The sequence below is a fragment of the Scyliorhinus canicula genome, chromosome 9 (assembly GCF_902713615.1).
Source record: "Scyliorhinus canicula chromosome 9, sScyCan1.1, whole genome shotgun sequence".
Classification (NCBI taxonomy): domain Eukaryota; kingdom Metazoa; phylum Chordata; class Chondrichthyes; order Carcharhiniformes; family Scyliorhinidae; genus Scyliorhinus; species Scyliorhinus canicula.
In genome coordinates this window covers 156483679-156500433 of record NC_052154.1, presented here as the reverse complement: position 1 = coordinate 156500433, position 16755 = coordinate 156483679, and the positions used below count along the sequence as shown (strand labels likewise).

The 16755-nt window shown below is 42.1% G+C and overlaps 1 protein-coding gene across 5 annotated transcripts in view; it reads right to left on the bottom strand.

Moving 5' to 3' along the window:
• Positions 1–554: 554 nt before the first annotated feature.
• Positions 555–16755, bottom strand: part of phrf1 (PHD and ring finger domains 1) — a 144188-nt gene continuing 127987 nt past the window's right edge. For all 5 annotated transcript variants that reach the window (XM_038808010.1, XM_038808007.1, XM_038808008.1 and 2 more), the window contains 3 exons: positions 16012–16464; positions 6273–6401; positions 555–4443 (listed from right to left, as the gene is read on the bottom strand). In XM_038808010.1, the coding sequence (XP_038663938.1) occupies positions 4291–4443; positions 6273–6401; positions 16012–16464 (735 nt within the window). In that variant the 3' untranslated portion in view covers positions 555–4290. The remainder of the gene's footprint in view (positions 4444–6272; positions 6402–16011; positions 16465–16755) is intronic.

Sequence of the window (16755 nt, the reverse complement as noted above, 5' to 3'; positions counted from 1 at the left end):
TGCAACTAACAAATCAGGAAACGCAAATCGCCATTTTGGGTGAAATGTGGTTTGAATTCGCGGCAGAAATTTAGCACTGGAAAGATTAACAATTATGTTTCTCAGAGAATTGTTACAGCATGTGCGGTGGGGAGCACAATCCATTGTAGCTTTTTGAAGGAAATTGACAAAATATGAAGATAACAGCAATGAAAGAGGGCTCATCTCTTTGACCAAGGTTTTGGTCACTTGTCCTAATGTTTCGTTATGTGGCTTGGCATCACTAATTACTCTTATGAAGGATCCTGGGACATTTAACTTTCATATCGCTATATAAATGCAAGTTGCGGTGCTCGTAGATGGATAACTAATGAAATCTATGTGACTCCCATCCCACACCAACGTAACTGCCTAGCAAGAAGCTCAGGTGTATTAGACTGCTACACAGAAACATATCAAGAAAGCTCGTTATCTTCTCAGGGAAACTACAGGTGGGCAAAAAAAAAACTGCTGGCCTTGCCAACAATGCCCACTTCCCAAGACTGAACATATTAAAAAAAAACGATGAACCAGAATAGGACATAAAGAATTGTAATCGATGTCTGGGTTAACAGGTGTTGGAATTGAAATCAACACTTTCAACATTTGTAACTCAAACCACTCCTTAACAATGAATCAAAGTAAACGTAGATAATGCTGAAAATTCTACTGAAAGCTTGCTTTCACACACAATGGCTAAGTCCTAAGCAGTCAGCAATGAATCTGTAGAATTATTTGGCGTAAAAAATTTAAATGCCTCAATTGTCCACATTGCAAATTCCCTACAGCATCAGAGTGAAAAGAAGAAAGCAAATTCCAAGACTTAAAACTCTTTGATTCTTTTTTTTTTCCAAACATGTCAAAAAATTGTTTGTAACTTACTCAGAACTGTCTGATCAGACTACTGTTGAGGTCTCTTGCTCCTAGTTGACTACCGTGTGTTCCTGCTGATCTGGGATATGCAGGAACTGAAAATTAAGTAAGCTCGCCAACAATGGCATTTGTTTTTAAGTGCACATAGAAAGCTGATAGAGCCATCACTCAATGTTGGTAAATCTATAAACAGTAAATTACAGCCTTAAAGGACACACCAGTCTGGTTATTTCTCATAGCTCATTCAGCCAACACCAAGGATTGGTCACTTGGTTGTACTAGCTCTATAAAGTCTGGGAACCATCTTTACATTCCACTGACCAAAACTGTACATAGTAGCTTCTGACTCAAATGAGAGCACTACACAACATCCATGTTTTGCCTGGGGGTGGGACTTGAACATTAGTTGATGAGGCATATGTAGTAACTAACTTATCACTGTTTGGAGATGGCAAGTGATCAGCCAACATCCTCGGGTCACTTCATACCTTTCCGCATGTTGAGGGATTGTTGCAAACACTTCTGCAGGTCTGAAGTGGCCACTCTTCACCCAAGATGGTATCTTTTGGTGGGCTATTTAATTGCAGCTGCTTCTGCTCCTGTCCTCGCCCAGCAAGTAGGAGCAGAAACCCGGACCTGTTTTTCCCCCTGTTTGATCAGTGGACACGACTAACCCCAGACACAGGAAGCTCTAACTGATCAGGGCCAGCAAATGCAGGGCAGGCCAGAAACTGACCCTCCAGTGCGAGGCACCTAGCCATTGTAGTCAGGTACTCAGCATCTTTTAACAGAAAAAAACCCCAACGAGGCAAAAATATATAAAAACTAGTTAAACAGCAAGAGTCTGATTAGGTTCTTCATCGCATTGAATTCTCAATCAGAAAATGTAACATTAATTTTCTTATCTCCAATTACACCTGAATCAAACCATTTGAATGTGAAAAATTAAAAAATGCATGCTGATAACAAGGGTAAACCTCTATAAGATGCAATGCCCACAGTAAGGCAGAAAAAGTATTTTCAGTGGGAGTAAAGCTTTCAATGGTCAGTTGAATACAACAGGTATAATTCGGAGGTTAACCTTCCAGATAAATACCCAATATTGGGCTTTCTAAAGTAAAATCTTGCTCAGTTAGTTTGAGGTCATGCTTCTTTAAAATAATAGACATCTTCTGTTGCCTGACTTGCAAGAAATCAGAAAAGATTTGCAATGTAACCTCAGTTACACAGACTGATGTTGCTTTCCCTTTGAAAGACGGAAAATGGCAAAATGCTCATATTTCCAAACAGAAAATCTAAACTGTGACAAACGTTCAGCAATGTGGACAATACAATCAATTGCCACTAATAAAGGGCCCTGAATATAGGAACATGATCCCAGGTTCTTCACAGAGAAGTGGAAGCAGACACTGAACACGCAGTGAGGGAGTTGGTACAGAAGTCTTAAGAAACCTGGTTGTATCGGTAAAGTGGTGGAAGATGAGCAGAATTCAGAGTTTGAGCAACAATGGGCTTGGGGCACAAGAACGAAGGTGAGGCAAGTTGCGGCAGGATTTGTGGTTGAGGATGAAATTGATGTGTTAAGAATTAAAGAAATGATGTAAGTTGGCAGGAGCTGAGGCATGTTGGGATTTAGCACAGGAGAGACAAAAAGAGTAGAATTCTGGAGCAGTTAAAAGTGATAGAGGATAGATCTGGTAAAATAAATGCTAGATTTAATCAACGATTCTATTTGTTTTGCTGATCTTAAATACGAACTGGCACTCCAAAAATAACCATGAAAAACCCAACCGGTTCACAAATGAGGAGTCATATGTGAGCAGTTATCAATGAAAGGTCATTGACCTGAAACGTTAACTCTGTTTCTCTTGCTACTGACCCTGCCAGCCCAAATGAGTATTTCCAGCATTTCCTGGTTTTATTTCAGATCTACATCTGTAATACGTCACTTTGGTTAACTACTGCCCTTCAGGGAAGGGAACTTGTCACCCCATAGCTGACCAAGTAACTCCAGTCCCCACAATATGGCTGACAATTAAGCCACTCGGTTGTCAGAATAATTAAGAATGGGTATTGAATAATGACCACATCCTGAAATTATTTTTTAAATGCTATATTCAGAGAACATGATGGAGTAGTAGAAATTTGGAAACTCTTCCCCAAAAAGCTGTGCAACAATTGGAGCCTTCAAGACTGAAACATTGTTGGATATGGGTAGCAAGGGATTGGAAGCAACGGTGTGTAGAGTTGAAACCTAAATCAGCCATGAATGGTCTCATGTTCCTGTATAGCAAACCTGAGGGGCTGAAGTGGCCTCCTCCTGTCCCTGTGGAACAGGCCTGACAGGTTGGGGCGCATTTCCTGCTCCTGCGCAACAGGCTCAAGGGGTGAATTGCCTCTTTCTGTTCCACTGTGACAAGCCTTCAAAACTTCATGGCCTCTGATCCTGTTTCTGAGTAATTGGCTCAAGCAGCTGACTGAACTCTTCTTGTTCCTAATATTAGGAAAAACTGAAGTCCCAGGACTATTTCCTGTTGTGTTCAAGTGACAGGTAGCAGAAAGACTGACTATTCCCCTTAAGTCGATCAAGGAAGTCAGTATGAGAGTTTAGCATGGGGTTCCTGTACATTGGTATTCTAACTTTAGTCAGGGTTTGAGCAATCAGAGGGCAAACAGAAAGAATAAACCCAGCATGAATACCATTTACAGTGCATTTTATCATCACAAACCCATAATTATTCATACTGGAGGTGGGGGGGGGGGGGGGGGGCCGAGGGGAAAAAACACTCCATTTCTCCGACAAATGAATTATTTGAATATTATTTACAGCAATAAAAGATGCAATATGGCTTTTAAATTATAATTTATGACAAGCAGTTTAGAGCATTGATGATCCTTTGCAGATTTTGATAAGCCAAAAGATGTTATGATTTACCCAGAAACGAGTAACCTAAAAATAGAAAGACTGTTTGAAAAAAGTGACCAATGTTTTATAAACCCGAGTTAATTAGACTTTTACCTTTTATAGGCACAATCAGACCGACTAAATGGAGCTTCAAGTATTCAATTGATCTTAAGTAAAGGAACATTATGCTAAAGGCAAACAATGTCTATAAACCGGATTCATGGCAGGATAGACAGTCACAGTGTGAAATTTTGTTCTATTGTACAAAAGAAAAGAGAACAGGCAGGAAGGTTCCAGTTGAAGATCTTCTAGCCTTTTTTTCCTTTCTCCCAGGCGCATTTATACATTGACTGACGATACCATGAAATATAAAGTGTCTCGGTGCTGCAGCCAACATTGCCCTGTTTGAATTGGTCTCGGAGTGTCCTCCACATTCACAGGAGAAACCGTACAATGAACCAAAGCTGGTATTGTCCTCGCAGGTTTCTCCCATTTCAGCTTTCTTCTGGCTTTGCCTCTGTTTCTTTGCTGCTTTCTCCCTCTGCTCCTTTCTTGTATTTCCTGATGTGTTTGTATTTCTCTACATAACCTTTCACAAGGTTAGCAACTTTGACCGGATTAATTTCACCACTCTTGCTGTGGCAGATCTGTAGCACAACATTTAAAAAAAACTTTGTGTTAAAGTATTTAGATGTGCCAAAGCATACAAGTCTATGGGCCAAGTACTGGAAAATTAGATTAAGACCATAAGACCTAGAAGCAGAATTAGGCCATTCGGCACATCAAGTCTGCCCCGCCGTTCAATCATGGCTGATCCGTTTCTCATTCCCATTCTCCTCCCTTCTCCCAATGACCTGATCCCCTTATTAATCAAGAACCTATCTATCTCTGTCTTACAGACACTCAATGATTTGACCTTCACAGCTCCTGCAGCAGAGTGTTCCACAGACACACCACCCTCCTCATCTCAGTTTTAAAGGATTGTCCCTTCAGACTGAAGCTGTGCCCTTGGGTTCTAGTTTTTCCTACTAGTGGAAACATCCTCTCCACATCCATCTATCTCGGCCTTTCAGGATTAGAATACTTAGGTGGCTGTTTTTGATCGGCGCAGACGCGATGGCCTTTTCTGTGCTTGTAGACCTCTATGATTCTACGTTCCAAATCGGAGTCCAATTCTTTCTGCTGCACTAATTTGCCTTTTCATTTTCAGTATGCTACCTTGGTTTAGTTGACTCAGAATTGAGTCAAACATGCGTGTATTCAGGTCTCACTTCAGGGCTTCAGCCCATAATCTAGAGTGGCATTCTGGGTGCAGTACACAGGGAGAGCTGTCTTTTGGATGCAAGTTAAACCAAGGTTGCCTTCACCTGTTCATGTGGTTAAAGATCCTCAGCAGCAAAGTAGTCCATGGGATTTCCCCCTCACCTAATATACCACACATTCATTGGTCATTCACTTCATTTGCTGTTGATAAGATCTTTGCTGTGTGTAAATTGTCTGCCATATCATCTTGCATAACGATAGCCTCAGTACCAAAAAGTAACTCACTGGTTTAATTTGATTGCACGAGTGCAATGAAGAACAAGAGTAGCAGGGGTCAGGAGCAGAATTCATTTACTGCCCATCCCTAGTTGCCCTAAGGTGGCGATTGTAGGCCTTCTTGAACTGCTGCAGGCTTGATAAAACTGAGCGACTTGCTGGGCCACTTTAGAGCATATTTAAAAATCAGCCATGTTGATGTGGGACTAGAGTCACACATATATAGCCCAGCTAAGGAATGCCAATTTTCCCAAGGCCATTAATGAACCAACTGGATGTTTTTTTAAAATAAATTTAAAGTACCCAATTCTTTTTTTTCCCCAATTAAGGGGCAATTTAGCGTGACCAATTCACCTACCCTGCACATCTTTTTGGGTTGTGGGGGTGAGACCCACGCAGACACAAGGGAGACTATGCAAACTGCACGTGGGCAGTGACCCGGGGCTGGGATCGGACCTGGATCCTTGGCTCCCTGAGGCAGCAGTGCCAACCACTGTGCCACCTAAACCAACTGCACGTTTGTGCCAATTTGGCAGCTTCATGGTCACTTTTACTGACACCAGCTTTTAATTTCCAAATTCTCAAACTGCCTTAATGGAATTTTAACTCTAGTTCTCTCGATTATTCGCCCAGTTAGGGGCTGGTTTAGCACATTGGGCTAAATCGCTGGCTTTTAAAGCAGACCAAGGCAGGCCAGCAGCATGATTCAATTCCCATACCAGCCTCCCCGAACAGGCACCGGTATGTGGTGACTAGGGGCTTTTCACAGTAACTTCATTGAAGCCTACTCGTGACAATAAGCGATTTTCATTTCATTTTCATTTCTCATTCAGTTATCAGATTAGTTCAATCTTCTTTTTTTAAACTTTTCTAAAGCAGCCTGCTACTACACTTGGCTAGGAGGTTGTTTCAAAAATTCATTCTGTTGTGTTCTTACCTTTTGCACTGCTTTCCGTAGAATCTCTTTGTACTCTTCTTTGGTGATCTCTTTACTCTGGTAGTAGGGCTTTAAAGCTAATTTGGCTTCTTCGACAGCCCTCTCCTGCACATGAAGTTTCTTTATGTACTGAAATATAAAGAAAATATTTTAATGAGCATTTTCTTTCTAACTGGTCATAAAATTACAGTGCAGTTACTATTTACTGCAACCTAAAAATAATTGTACACTAAAGTTCCTCCTGGAGTCAATGATCTTGAATGTACAAGCACAGAAACAGGCCATTCAGTCGCTGTTTATGCTCCACATGAGCCTTCTCCCACTGTATTTATTTATTTAATCAACTACATTAAACATACCAGCCCCTTCCTTTCTCCCTCGTATATTTTATTTAGCTTCTCCTTAAGTGCAGTTATAGACTGCAACCAGACCTCAACCAGTCCTGGTGGTTGAGAGTTCCACATTCTTACACTCTCTAGATAAAGAAAAGTTCTGACACGCAAATTGGGCGGGGCTTAGTCGGCAGCACAACTGAATCAAAAGGTTCGATTCAAGTCCCACAAAAGCACAAAAATCAAGGTTGATGCTCCAACACAGTGGATATAAAAGAGCCCATGGTGTCTGCTACATTACAACAGTGACCACACTTCAAACAGAACTTAATTGGCTGTGAGATGCCCGGTGACCATTTATATGCTAACCTATAAATTATCCAATTGGCTGACTTGCATCCCTTCAGAGGATGGCGCCGGAGCGAGGCGACTCTCTGCAAGCTCTCCCCAACAGATCCACTTTATACTCATTCTAACCTTTTAAAAATTAATTCTAAAGCTAACATTATTACTAACCTCTTTCTTTTATCTTCTCTTGCAGGCTTGAAGCCCTATTATGTATTTTCTTGTATTTCTTGAATTCTGTTTAATTCCCTTTTCTTCCCATGTACTGAATGATCTGTTGAGCTGCTTGCAGAAAAATACTTTTCACTGTACCTCGGTACACATGACAATAAACAAACCCAATCCAATCCAATGCACTCAGAATTCTGTCTTTGTGTTACACAGTTGGGAACAGCCATTAACCATAGCAAAGAAATATTCCAAGGATTTTCACGACTAGATTCAGGGGTAGGCCATTCGGCCCTGCACCACCATTCAATATGATCATGGCTGATCATGCAAATTCAGTATCCCTCTCCCACTTTCTCTCCCCCGATCTCTTTAGCCGCAAGGGCCACGTCCAGCTCCCTTTTGAATATATTCAACGAACTGGCCCCAATAGCTTTCTGTGGTAGAGAATTCCACAAGTTCACAACTCTGAGAGAAGAAGTTCTTCCTCATATCAGTCCTGAATGGCCTACCGCTTATTCTTAGGGTATGACCCTTAGTTCTGGAAGTCCCCAACATCAGGAACTTTGTTCCCGCTTCTAGCCTGTCCAGTGCCAGCAGGATTTTATATGATTCTATGAGATCCCCTCTCATTCTTCTAAACTCTAGTAAGTACAACAAGCCCAGTCGATCCAGTCTTTCTTCATATGTCGGTCCTGCCATCCCGGGAATTAGTCTGGTGAACCTTTGCTGGACACCCAGTAAGAATGTCCTTCCTCAAACTAGGAGACCAAAACTGCACACAATATTCAAGGTGTGACCTAAGGGACACTGGTGCCAAGTAAAATCACATCACTGAGGCTTGGTAAATGAATTGTGCCCTGTGGAGGTTCTTAAAGGTGGAAAGAAAGATGGAGTTATCATGAAGTAGAATCATGGTGGTCTATGGCTCTGTGCTAATTATAGGGTGAAAGGATAGGAGTGGATAATTGTCATGTGATGGAGGCAACACCAACAAGCCAACCATTTATTGTCCATCCCTGGGCCTTCTTAACCGTTGCACCCGGTATTTGGTTTTACAGTACTGTTTGGTAGGGTGTTTCCAGATTTTGACCCAGTGATAATGAAGGAATTGTAATACATGTCTCAAGTCAAAGGGAACTTGCTGCCAACAATATTTACATGCTCTTGCTTTTAGAATATCAGGATGATTCTGAGATATAGCAAGAAGGGGTGACAACACAAAAACGTTTGGAGGCAGGGAAGAGACTTATCCTCATCATTCTCCCCCTAACATGCACATAATTAAACGTTCAGTTTTGATTTTCACTGACAGAATAATGGGGTGAAGATTAAAGCTCAGGGTATTAAATGGAAAGCAGCAAGGATAGAAAGATGACTTACTATTAGAAAGAAAAAAAATGGATTGAGATCGCCAGGAATCTATGGTCAGAAATATTCCCTCTATGATGTGTGGCTACACAGCAACCCAGAACTTCCTATGCAGGCTGACACAAATGGCCCCTTTAAGTGACCATACAAAATAGTTAAAGGGCTCACGCATTGAAATGAAAAGGCCGTGCATGACAAAAAAAAAGAGGGAACCTTGGTGGTCAGAATTAATCAAGATTACAATTATTAGAAATGATGTGCACATAAATACATGAGGAACAGTGCTGATAGGGGACATGCAGGAGATTGTAGATCACAATTGTAGATGATGAGATGATACTGTAGTGGCAATATCACTGGGTTAGTATTCCAGCGGCCTAGGCAAATGCTGAGGCCCTGGTTTCAAACCCTACCACAGCAGCTGCTGGAATTTGAATTGAATTAATGAAAAGTAAAAATTTGAATTAAAAAAAAACTGGTCTCAGTAATGACAACCCGCACGGTGTCAGAGTGATTAGCACTGATGACTTACAGCGCCAGGCAACTGGGTTAAAATCCGACCTGAGGGTCACAGTCTGTGTGGAGTTTATAATTTATCCCAGTGTCTGGATAGGTTATCCCTGGATGCTCCAGGTTCCTCCCACAGTCCAAAGATGTGCAGGTTAGGTGGATTGGCCATGATAAATGGCCTCCTGGTTTCCAGGGATGTGCAAGTTCAGTTATGAGTTATGGTGACACGGGGCGTGGGCGGGGTTAGTACAGTAGCACAGTTGCATCACAGCTCCAGGGTCCCAGGTTCGATTCCCGGCTTGGGCCTCTGTCTGTGTGGAGTCTGCACATTCTCTGTTTTTGCGTGGGTTTCCTCCGGGTGCTCTGGTTTCCTCCTACAAGTCCTGAAAGACGTGCTGTTTGGTAATTTGGACATTCTGAATTCTCCCTCTGTGTACCCGAACTGAGGGTACGGACTGTAGCGACTAGGCACTTTTCACAGTAAATTCATTGCAGTGTTAATGTATATGTGACAACAAAGATTATTATTATTCTGAGTAGTTTGCTCATCCAAAGGATTGGTGCAGACCTCATGGGTTGAATGTCCTCCTTCTGCACTGCAGCGATTCTATTATTCGACAAACAGGTTAGTAAATTGAACAGGATTAGAGGGAAGATATAGCTTGGAGCAGAGAAAAATTTGGAAATGCATTTTGGGGCATAGAATATGGAAAGATATACATCTATATAACATAATCTATGATCTCAGGATCTCCCAAATTAAATACAGCCAATGAAGTACCTTGGAAAGTAATGCAGTAACTGAGCCACAAAATAGAAAGATGGATTCCAGGTTTTATCAATAGGGTGCTAAATATAAAAGCAAGGCAGTAATGGTTGAGTTTGTGTAGGACTCGATAATTTGCCCAAAAACGGGAGCATTGCCTGCAATTCTGGGCATTCCATTGTAGGAAAGATGGGGGAACAAGGGAAGATTCGCCAATATATTAAAACAAAGTCTAAAATTAATAATTGTTCACAATTATTACAAATGAAACACTACCATAAAGCCCTCTCTTTTTTTAATGCATTCTTGGAAGACGAGCATCACTGGCTAGGTGGGATTTGAACTCCCATTTTATGAACCCAGTCCCTTGGATCAATAATCAAGTAGCTGAACTACTGTAGTACCAGCTATTGAGACACAGAATCTAACAATTTAAAAAGTCGACCATATATCAGCTCTTCCTTCAATTTTGTTGGGTCCGAGTCAAAATCTTGGAACAGCAGTGAGGGAGCATCTTCACCACAAAGAGTGCAGCAGCAGTCCAAGGAGGTGGTCCACCTTCATAAAGAGCACCAAGGACAGATAATAAATACCAGTGGTGCCCTCATCAATTTTAACAATAATTTTAATAAAGCAATGATAATGGTCAAATGACTTCTTCGGCTGTAATTTCTTCAATTGTATGAAGTCTAAAACTACTGTTAGCTACAGATGAATTCATACTCCAGGCAAAGACGAAGATGATTGCAGAAAGACAAACCAGCAAGCTCTAGAAACAATGAATCCAACTCAGAAGGAATGTAAACAAAAAAGAAAATTAAAGATCTGCATTACTACAGCCTTTCACCTCAAGTCCCGAAGCGTTTTACACCCAATTAGATACTTTTTTGAAGTGCGATCACATCTGTACTGTAGGACATGGCAGTCAGAGCAAGATCGCACAAACAGCAAAATGATAATGATCTGATAATCTGTTTCAGTTACGCCCCTGCACTTCTTTAAGATAGTATCATCGATTTTTTTTACGACCTGAGGGGGAAGATCCTGACTCTGTTTCATCGAGAGATGAAATCAGTGAGAAAATGCCGATTCCAGAATTAAAAAAACATCCAGTGTGATTAAATTAAGCAAGAAGTTTAAGGGGTATTCTAATAGAGGTGTTTATAAAAGCTTTGGAAACTGAATAATTAAGCATGTTTCTAATTCCTTTACACAAGAAATTTCAAAAATATACCACCAGGGGCAGCACGGTGGCACAGTGGTTAGCATTGTTGCCTATGGTGCTGAGGACCCGGGTTCGAATCCCGGCCTTGGGTCACTGTCCGTGTGGAGTTTGCACATTCTCCCCGTGTCTGCGTGGGTTTCGCCCCCACAACCCAAAAAAGATGTGCAGGATAGATGGATTGGCCACACTAAATTGCCCCTTAATTGGAAAAAATAATTGGGTACGCTAAATTTATAAAAAGAAAAAGAAAAAAAAAAATGTACCACCAGAGGAATCAATTCTTATTTAAAAGCTTAAACGGGTCAGGTGATGCCCCGTCAGTTAAGTACCCAAAAATTGTGTATTAAGAAAAAAAGACCCATTTAGAGGCACAACTTCAACTGTTAAATACGGAAACTGAATTGACCCAGCAGCAACTCAACACGGTCAGGTGGGTTGATGTTCACCACTCCATGAATAAAACCAGATGGAAGCATTAGAATTTGTAGTCACTGACCCAAAAGACTACAAGTTCAGCTAGTTGGAGGGCAGAAACTTTCAAAAAGTTCAGCACAATCACTGCTCACACTTGAAATTTTCAAATGTTCTTCCACAGATTGAACTCCCAGTATCCCAGGAATTACAATAGAGCCACAGTCAGCTCTATAAATAGTCCATTATGAAAAGAAAGGCACAGACCTGGTCTGATGAATATAAAACTCGTATTTGTTATATAATTGTACCAGAGCACATATTAAAAATGTCAAGGTCTTTGGAGATGGTGCTGAACAAATTTACTAGAATGGTTGAAATGCTCAGGTCAGTTCTCATGAAAGGCCACCTTGACCTGAAATGTTAACTCTTGCTAATCACCACAGACACTGCCTCATCTACTGAGTATTTCTTGCATTTTTACTTCAGATTTCCAGCATCCACAATATTTTGCTTTTGTTTTTACTAGCATGGTCTCAGGAATGAGGAATTTTAATTATGATTAGGAAAAGAACCAGAGGTGACAAATGGTAACTTTTTAATGCGAGTCGCGTTGATCTGGAATGTGCTGCCTGAAAGGGTGGTGGAAGCAGATTCAATGCAAACATTCAACAGGAAATTGGATAAATATTTGAAAGGAAAAACAAATACACCACTATAGGAAACGAATAGGAGAGTGGCTAATTGCATAATAATTTGGATAACTGTTTCAAAGAGCCAATCGAGGTACAAGGAGCCGAATGGCTTCCTACAGTGCTGCATCATTCTATGATGTGAAGGCCTCATTGCTACCATTTAGCATTCATGTTTAAGACAGGTCGGCAGCAGCTGGATCAGTAGCCACTGCAGACAAATGTAATTCACATTTGAAAAGGAGGCAGTAGCCATCACGTTGGGTCTACAGAAACGGCACTGATAGCAGTAAGCGCAGCATGTTTGTTTTGATGATCAATCATTAGCCAATTTTTCAGTTGACATTGGAGCTAAAGAGTCCAAGCTTCTTCTGGACCATGTCTATGAAGCCGGTGGTTTATCATTGCATGAGTAAGCACAGATCCAGCAGATAAACCATTGATGTTAATAGATCACCTCGGATAGCCTTGAAAGATTCAAACTCTGACAGCTGTAACTTGGAGCGTGAAATCACTTTTTGAACATCACTGTGTTATTGGAAGTGAGTGCAATTCAAAGTAATATTCATCAAAAGTATACGGTTATACCTATCAGACTCCACTGAACAGGCTGGAGCAGCACAGTGGCGAGCACTCCTTCCTCACGGCGCCGAGGTCCCAGGTTCGATCCTGGCTCTGCGTCACTCTCCGTGTTGAGTTTTCACATTCTCCCCACGTTTGCATGGGTTTCGCCCCCACAACCCAAAGATGTGCCGGCTCTGTGGATTGGCCACGCTAAAGTGTCCTGGTTGGGGGCTTAAAGGGGCTGGTTTAGCGCACTGGGCTAAATCGCTGGCTTTTAAAGCAGGCCAGCAGCACGGTTCGATTCCCATACCAGCCTCCCCGGACAGGCGCCGGAATGTGGCAACTCGGGGCTTTTCACAGTAACTTCATTGAAGCCTACTCATGACAATAAGCGATCTTACTTTTTACTTTTACTTTACTTGGAAAAAATGAAGTGGGTACACTAAATTTATTTTTTTAAAAGATTGAACAGGCTGGGGCTCTTTTCTCTAGAAAAGTGAAGATGGAGGGATGACCTGATGGAGGTGTTTACGGTTATGAGAGTTTCATAGAATTTAGTGCAGAAGGAGGCCATTCGGCCCATCGAGTCTGCACCTTGGGTAGGGTGCTCTTGGAAAGAGCACCCTACCGAAGGTCAACACCTCCCTCTTGGAAAGAGCACCCTACCGAAGGTCAACACCTCCACCCTATTCCCATAACCCAGTAACCCCACCCAACACTAAGGGCAATTTTGGACACTAAGGGCAATGTATCATGGCCAATCCACCTGACCTGCACATCTTTGGACTGTGGGAGGAACCTGGAGCACCCGGAGGAAACCCATGCACACACGGGGAGGATGTGCAGACTCCGCACAGACAGTGACCCAAGCCGGAATCGAACCTGGGATCCTGAAGCTGTGAAGCAATTGTGCTATCCACAATGCTACTGTGCTGCCCTTTTTGATAGGGTAGAAAAGACATTTACACTTACAGGGGAGACCACGACTTGGGATGATAAATATAAGACAGTTACTAATAAAGAATTCAGGAGAAATGTCTTCACCCATAGATTGGTTAGAATGTAAAACACTCTACCGCATGAAGTAGCATAGATGCACTTGAGGAAGTTAGATAAACACTAGGGAGAAACAAATGCAAGGATATACGTATAGTGAGATGAAGAGAGGTGGGAGGAGACTTGGTGTGGAGCGTAAACAAAGACACAGACCAGCTGGACCAAATGGTTTGTTATAGTGTTGTACAGTCGAGATAATTCTATACTCAAGCCTTTGTCACACATTTTGCTTTTATGCTGTAAGCATGGTCAGATACAAGACAAAATATTATTGGAAAAAAAGATGAAATATAAGGAATTCTGGGTACAAATGCAGGATATTTAGTTTGGGAGCCATTTATTGGCATGCCCATGTAAAAAGACACTGTTTATAAAGGGTGGTGGTGCGCTAAAAGCCTTAGACTTTGTTAGTGCTGATAACTCCGCTTGATTTCTAATATTGGCCAAATATTATGAGATTGTCTATCCCGCCAAAGTAACTGAACTAAGCCAGTTACAAATCCAGCTAATCACTGAATTTGACCTTCAATACAATCGAACCAGATCCAAACTGACTCTATTATGGTGATCTGAGGCCACTCATACGCAATCTAGAATCATCAACCCACCATTGAAGCATCGAGAATTACCTTTTTATCTTCTGGGGTTTACTTAAAATACTGACTTCAGACAATGGTCTTCACTGCAGGACTGTGCAGATTTTGTAAAGCTTCATGGATTCTGCAGAGAATCTTATCCTTACCTTATCATCTCACTCTTTGGAGATTTCAATGAAGAAGAAATCTATCTTGCACATGCTAGTCTGAAGATGCCTTCTTATCCAATGTACTGGCCCATGTCACGCAGCAGTACAGAGTACGCATACTGAATCATTGATGGGTAGATAGCTGCATACTCGGTTAGCCGCAAGGTACTTTACTAGTGCCCTTCATACACCATATGAAAAAAAAGTGGCTGGAAACTGGAGGTGCAGCTTTGATTTGTGAAACTGTAGATCCGATAAGAGAACCTGGGCCCTGTGACTTAGCGCACCCAGATTGGATAATACAGGCTGATCAAAATCAAAATTAGTCAGGGAAAAAGCTCAAGGGTTACTTGGAAGGCCTTATAATCCATCAAAAGATAATCAGGCATCAAGTGCAGCAGTCTATGGTGCAGCTAAGTCAATGGCCTTGTGAAAAAAGCTGTGGGTTAATGATGTTTAATTAGATAAGGCACTGGTTCCATTGGGTTCATTTAACATCTCCAAGAGGATTCCTTTACAGGCAGGCACCTTGTAAAATCATAGAATCTCACAGCAGAAGAGGTCATTCTGCCTGTGTCAGCACCTTGAAAGAGCCATTTTAATTTGTCCCACTTCACTACAGTTTCTCCAATAATTTCAGCCCCCTTCTGCACTGCAAATTCTATGATTTAACGAATACCTTTTATTTAAGCACCTCTTTTTTGAAAGTTACCTTTGCATCTGCTTCTATGGCCCTTTCAGGCAGCACATTCCAGATCACAAATATTTTCTCAAGCTGCCTCTGGTTCTTTGGCCAATTACCGTAAACCTGTGTCCTCTGGTTAGCGACCTTCCTACACTGAAACATTTCTACTTATCTACTCCATTCATGATTCTGAACACCTCTAATGAATTTTCTCTTAATCCTCTCAACCCTGAAGTGAATAACCCCCCCACCCCCATCAGCCTCTTCAGTCTCTCCACATAACTGAAGTTCCTTATCCCTGGAATCATGCTTGTAAATCTCCCCTGCATCCTCTCCAAGGCCTGGGTATCCTTCCTAAAATGCAGTGCCAGAATGGAGTACAATACATCACCACTGTTTTTGAAAGACTTAGAGTAACTTCTTTGCTCTGTACTCTATCCTTCTTTTAATAAATCCGAGGATACCAATGGGTTTTTTTGAACAGCCTTCTCAACTTGCCCGGCCTCCTTCAAATTTGTGTACCCACACCTCCCAGGTTTCTTGGTTTCTGAACTTCTCTAGTATTTGGTACTAGTCATGCAGGAATTCATTTCTGAGAGGATGCAACAGAAAGTCCTGCTTAGAGAAATTGGGCCGCATAATCTCTTACAAGAAAATCACAATATTAACCGAGTAATGCAATGGTTGTACTGGAATAGGTGAAACAGACCCAAGATTTGCATCATCATTACAAAAACATCACTTCTCAGATACAACTGTCATATCCCGATGTTCTGCAAATTACAAATGAGCAACAGGTTTCAGCCCCCATCAAGGAGATTGTGATGGATGCATACAGAATTACTGCGACTGTGTTCAAACTCTCTTACATTTTCATTTTGAGCTTTGTCTTCATTGGATTTGTTATCGATGTCGAAGTTTCCTTCCATTTGCACCACTTGTGTTTCAGCAGCCAAATTAGCAGTGGGAACAGGAGCAGGAGCCAGGGGGGCAGGCGCTAGGGGGGCAGGTGCTAGGGGGGCAGGTGCTAGGGGGGCAGGTGCCAGGAGGGCAGGCGCCAGGAGGGCAGGTGCCAGGGGGACAGGCGCCAGGGGGACAGGCGCCAGGGGGACAGGCGCCAGGGGGACAGGCGCAGCAGTTTGGTAAGTGTGCTGTGGGAGTAATGGAGGCACAGTGGTGGAGCCAATCAGAGGGATATTCCCTTGCACCATGTATGGAACTGTAGGCTGGCTGACTGGCACGAAGGGAGGTGGATGCAGTGGTGGGAAAGGTGGCATGAAAGGTGGTGGTGGTGGCGGAGGCATGTTGACTTGGTTGAATGCCTACAAAGGTGAAAGAAAAATACTTAGAAATGCACAACAGTAAAATATTTGTATTAATTAGAGAACAGGTAGGCGCACTCAATATTGGGCCATACTCAAATCTCAATTTAAACATACATTCCAAAATAGTGCCAAAAACTGTTGACCATGGATCAGTAGGTAGCACATTCATATCGGAGTCACAAGAATTCCAATAGGCCCCACTCCAGATATTTAAACACTCCCAACGGAACACTGAGGGAGCACTACACTGTTAAAGAGAGTCAATAATGAGGGAGCACTGCACTGTTC